General features: G+C 47.4%; 1 protein-coding gene across 1 annotated transcript in view; it reads right to left on the reverse strand.

The window, feature by feature from the left end:
- Positions 1 to 3,125, reverse strand: part of Zbtb17 (zinc finger and BTB domain containing 17) — a 28,961-nt gene extending 25,836 nt beyond the window's left edge. The window contains exon 1 of the mRNA XM_027951958.2: positions 2,984 to 3,125. Coding sequence (XP_027807759.2) covers positions 2,984 to 2,990 — 7 coding nt within the window. The 5' untranslated portion in view covers positions 2,991 to 3,125. The remainder of the gene's footprint in view (positions 1 to 2,983) is intronic.
- Between the last annotated feature and the right edge of the window lie 2,875 nt (positions 3,126 to 6,000).

Here is a 6,000-nt window from a genome sequence, read left to right on the forward strand (position 1 = left end):
TATACCAATGAGCCACACCCCAGTCCTACTGGAGCATTCTAGATAACACCTAATTAAAATAAGAGTGAATATTGTCCACTAATTAATCTACTTTTATTTTTCCTGATTAAAAAAATAGGAATATCGACAATTTCCTGGGGCTGGGGCTCAGCGGTAGAGCACTTGCTTAGCAAATGCAGGGCACTGGGTTCGATCCTCAGCACCGCATAAAAATAAAATAAAGGTATTATGTCCAACTACAACTAAAAAAGAAAATATCTTAAAAAAATAAAATAAAAAACAAGAGCTGGGGTTGTGGCTCAGTGGCAGAGTGCTTGCCTTGCACATGTTAGGTACTAGGCTTGACACTCAGCACCACATAAAAATCAATAAACAAAATAAAGATATTGCATCCATCTAGAAATAAAAAATATTTTAAAAAGATTTCCCAACCAAACTGTAATAAGGCTTTTGTCATTACTAATTTTAAAGCAAAAGCTTTCTTTTTTTTTTTTTTTTTTTTTTTTGGTACTAGGGATTGAACCCAGGATGCTTAACCACTAAGATACATCCCCAGCCCTTTTTTATATTTTATTTAAAAGGAGACGGGGTCTCACTGAGTTGCTTAGAGCCTCATTAAGTTGCTGAGGATGGCTTTAAACTTGTCATCCTCCTGCCTCAGCCTCCCCAGTCACTAGGATTACAGGTGTGTACCACCATGCCCAGCGAAAAAGCTGAATGTTGAGCTCAGAGAAGACAAACTCTTTCGAGGTTGGTTTCACCATTGAGGTTTACAGATGTATCGCAGATTTCCAAATAGCCCAGGCTACTCTTTTCTGACAATCTGTCTACATAAACTGCAGCTTGGCTCCCCTCCTCCAGCTCACTATCTGAATCAAAGACACCCAGTGAAAAAATCTGATGAGAAAATGAAGGGTGGCAGCACCTGCTCCCTAAGACTTCCACCCACCCATCAAACAGGCAAGTGCAGAATGCTTGGCATAGAGCAAGTGCTCAATAAATGTTAAACGGGGTTACTGCTGGCCTGCTGCATGCGGGAAAATGTACTGGACACAAAGATGAATAAATGTAGCCTCAGTCCCCACACTCTGGAACTCCTGCTTTATGGAAGACTGAGAGGCAAAAACTCCGAGGCTGCTCCGGGTATTACTCCACTATGGCATTCCACTGCGCTGTCCCAGACACTGTTCTTCTCATTTCCCACCCTCCCCTAGGTGAGCATGTCCCCTCTCCTGGCTCCGGGAGACTTAGGTGGATGACAACCAAAGGGATCACCACCAGAAGGTTTCACTTGAAAGTTTTACAGGCACCTGACTCCAATGTCTTCTCTCCTTGTGCTCTTCCTATAGCATTGAGTGGTATTGGCATCTACCTGTGAAGAACTAGGAGACAATCCTGACCCCTCCCTGCCCCTTACTCTCTCATTGAACTAATCACTGTTTTCCAGTTCTACCTTGGAAACCATCTCTCCCCAACTCTGCCTCTAACCTAACTCAAGTCCACCCCCATTTCTCAACTGGATTAGTCTAGCAGCCTCTTAATGGGCTTCCAGGGCCATTTCCTCTGACACATTCTTCAGCATGGCCAGCGATCTTTCTAATCCACAAGCCTGATTATTATTAGGTGGTAGTAGTAGTAGTAGTAGTAGTAGTACCAGCGAGTGAACCCAGGGGTGCTTAGCCACTGAGCCACATCCCCAGGCCCTTTCTATTTTTCAATTTGAGACAGGTTCTAAGTTGTTTAGGGCCTCACTAAGTTGCTGAGGCTGGCTTTGAACTTGGCTGACTCAGTCTCCCAGTGGCTGGGATTATAGATGTGCACTATCCACCCCGGCCACAAGATTGATTCTTAAATGCCTTCTCCTTAACTTAAAATTTATTTATTTAATTATTTTTGGTAGTAGGGATTGAACCCAGGGGCGCTTTACACTGAGCTACCTCTCGAGACCCTACAATTTAAAGTCCTTATCTGGGTTTACAAGGTCCCCTACGGCTGAGACAGAGCCTGATTCCTTTCGCCTTGTCTCCTGTCTTCCACCCAGATCCCTGCCCCCTTCTCCAGCTTTAGGTGTCAGTTTTCTTCGGGGGACAGAAGCCTCCCTGGATTCACCCAGACTACCGGAGCAGCGAAGTGCCTCTACTGCGTCTTCCCTGAGCAAGGGGGGCACTTCTTCCCGCGCAGCAGTATCTCAAGGTCTCCCACCTGAGTCTGAACTCCGGGAAACGATGACACAAATACCAGCAACGCGCACTTGTACGGCATTTACTCGTAACCACAGGTATTTTAAGCACTTTACACCTACTACCTCATTTAACCTTTAGCTCAATCTTGGGCGGTAGATTTTATTATCCTCTCTGCTTCACGGATGAGGAAACCGAGGCAGGGAGCCCAAAGAGCCCAGAGACGCAGCCTGGAGCGGGAACCGGCCTCTCCTGGCCGCGGGCCCCGCGCTGGCGGGCGTCAGGCTGCACCGCGGGCTCGGCCCGGGACCCGAGGGGGCTGAACCGCGTCCGCGGAACGAATGAATGAACGGCGCCTCCTGACACGGCCAGCGGCGGCCGCGGCGGACCTGCGCCCTCCCGCCCCAGCCGGCGACGAGCGCAGCCCAGCACCTCGCCCCCTCGCGGCCGCAGAACGCCCACCCGCCGCGGCGCGCGGGGTCAAGGGGCGGTGACAGCCGGAGGCGGGGGCGGAGATGCTACCAGCTGGGGTGTCACCCGGCCCCGGAGGGCACTCTCGCCGCCTCGCCAGGGCAGCAGGTCCGCCCGCCCACTTCCCGCCCGCTCGCCGGGCGGCGCCCCCTCCCAGCGGCCCCGCACCTGCTGCCCGCGGTGTCCCCTCAGCCCGGTTCCCGTCCCATTCCACTTCCCTTCCCTCCCCTCCCCCACACAACCGTCCATGGCGTCCCGCCGCGCCCCATCCTCCGCCGCCTCCGCCCCGGCTCCGGGAACTCCCCCGGCCCCCGGCGCTTGATGACCCTCACCTGCCATGTCCCGGACCCCACCGCAGGAGGAGGTGCATCACGGCCGCGAGAAGGCCAGGGACGGCACTTCAGAGCAGACAAAGGGCGCCGCCATGTTAGAGTCGGGCGGAACCGACCTCGCTGGCTTCCCGGCTGCAACTTCCGGCGCATGCGCAACGCTCGCGCTGGATGCGCGACCGCGGACCGACGCATGCGCCTAGCTATCCAAAAGTTCTACGTTACTTCTGCGCTTAGAATTGTCCTCATTATAACCCTGCCTTACCACGATGACAGTACCGGCTTCCATGTGTTCAGCGCCTGTTGAGCGCCAGACGCTGCGTTGAGCTCTTTATGTGTATTCTCATTAAATTCTTATAACAACTTTCAAATAGTTTTATTTTCCCCCCTTTTGAAGAAGGGAAAAGGGAGGCTCATAAAGGGTAAATAAATTGTCCATAGTCACACATCTTCTAAGTGATGGAGCAGAGATATGAACCTAGTTGTGACTCCAAAGCTGCAAATCCCATTATATTTTTCTACTTTTTAAACCACCATCACCCGCCCCATGTTTACTCCAGGATTAGCCTGAGTCCACGTGAGGCTGCCCTACAACGGGTGTGTACAGGCCCCGCCCGGCACCTCATTCTATCTCTTTGGTTTCTCAAAGTCATTGACTTCCTCCTTAGTTTGTGGGCTTTCTCCTTTTAATCTTCTGGCCCTGTTTATTTTCCATGATCCGTAATTTTATTTGTTTGTTTATTTATTTATCTATTTGTGGTGCTGGGATGGAACCCCGGACTTTGCACGTTAAGCAAGTGCATTCCCACTGAGCTACACCCCCGCCCCGTGATCCACAATTTTAACTACACTCTCACCACCATCGCCACCACCCTACTCTTCTATTCATTATTTTTTTGTCACATGGATTGGTAAGAATTCCAACGATGGTGAATCAAGCTGCACCTTTTCTCTTTGCCTGCACCCAAACAGCCAATCACAGCTGAAGAAAGTACTCAACAGGACAGGCTATTCCTACATTTTCAGTCTCTGGCCCTTAAGTAGAACGATAGCAAATATCACTTTGGCCAACTCACTATTGTCTTCACAATGACTATGGAAACTAAAAAGTTCAGCAGTTAACATCATGGATTTTTAAGTTTGTTTTTTAACCTGTGGTAAGAATATTTAACATGAGCTCTGTCTTTTTAACAAATGTTTAAGTGTGCAATACAGCACAGGCACAGTGTTGTACAACAGCTCTTTAGGGTTACATTTCTCTTGAAAATGAGCCTTTATGACCATTGGTTAGCAATTCCCTATTTCCCCTTTTCTCCAACCTCTGGCAACCACAATTCTACCCTCTGATTTTATTAATTTGACCATTTTTAGATACTTCATAGAAGTGGAATCATATAGTATTTGTCTTCAATGACTGTTTTCTTTCATTTAGTATAATGCCCTCAAGTTTTATCATTGTTGTTGAACATTGCAGGGTTCCTTTTTTAAGGCCAAATAATATTTCATAGTATGTACGTACCACATTTTCTTCATCTACTAATCTACTGATGGACATTTAGGTTATTTCCACATCCTGGCCATTTCAAATAGTGCTGCAATGAACATTGGCATGCTACTATTTCTTTAAGATCCTGATTTCAGTTCTGTAGGATAAATACTTAGAAGTAAGATTGCTGAATCTAATTTTATTTATTTATTATTGATACCAGGGACTGAATCCAGGGATGCTTAACCACTGAATCACATCCCTCAGCCCTTTTTATTTAGGGACAGGGTCTTGCTAAGCCTCCCTAAGTTGCTGAGGCTGGCTTTGAACTTGTCATCCTCCTGCCTCAGCCTCTTAGCCGCTGGGATTACAGGTGTGCACTACCGTGCCCTTCCTTATCTATTTATTTTTCCAGTGCTGGAATCAAGCCCAGAATCTTGTACCTGCTAAGCAAGTACTCTACCCGGAGCTACTTTCTCACCCTATTTTTTAATTTATGAGGAATTTCCATGTTGGCCACACCATTTTGCATTCCCAGTAGCTGTGCACAGGGGTTCTGGTTTCTTTGCATCCTCCTCCACCCTGGACTTTCACATCTTTTTTAGGGGGAAATAATAGATTTGGTAAGAATCCTCTTATCTTCCCAATACTGAGTGTACAAATGTGTGTCTATCTGCAATAGATGGGGTTTATCAAGACCCAGCATCCATTCTCTCCAGAATGTAAGAGGTTAAATTTTTACTTCTCAGACTTAATTGGAGTTAGAATCTCACCTATGGATGGATTCTTCCGGTAAGTGAGAACTGGAAGGTGAATGTCATCACAGTCCTGCATATGAGAAAGATCCCCTCTCGTGACCCCCTAGCATGTTTTTGGGGTGCTGGGGATTGAATCCAGGGGTGCTCCATCACTGAGCCCTGATCCTTTTTATTTGTTTATTTTTAATTTTGAGACAAGGTTTTGCTAAATTGCCCAGGCCAGCCTTGAACATGCAATCCTTCTGCCTCAGTTTCCTGAGTCACTGGCATTACTGGCGCATACCACCTAACTCAGGCCATAATGTGTGTTTTGGTTTTGTTTTTTGGTACTGGGGATTGAGCTTAGGGGCACTCAACCACCGAGCCACATCCCCAGCCCTATTTTGTATTTTATTTAGAGACAGGGTCTCACTGAGTTGCTTAGTGCTTCACTTTTGCTGAGGCTGGCTTTGAACTTGCAATCCTCCTGCCTCAGCCTCCTGAGTGGCTGGGATTACAGGCATGTGCCACCTCACCTGTCCATGATGTGTTCTTAAATGCAATAATTCCAGGAGTGGTCTCTGATTTCCCGTTTTCTTGATTGTAGCAGAAGTAACAGTTCTTGATTGGTGAGTTCTAAAGTGTTCTGGGAATCACTATTGAAGGTCCACTACAGTGACCACTCTTTCAGCCCTTCAGATGATTTTATAAATACCTAATTTTCTGTATTAAATCCCTCTGTGCTTAAAAGAAGCCTATAAACAACATGGGAATGTTCTGCACCTTGCCTATATCAC

The sequence above is a fragment of the Marmota flaviventris genome, chromosome 10, assembly GCF_047511675.1.
Source record: "Marmota flaviventris isolate mMarFla1 chromosome 10, mMarFla1.hap1, whole genome shotgun sequence".
NCBI lineage: Eukaryota > Metazoa > Chordata > Mammalia > Rodentia > Sciuridae > Marmota > Marmota flaviventris.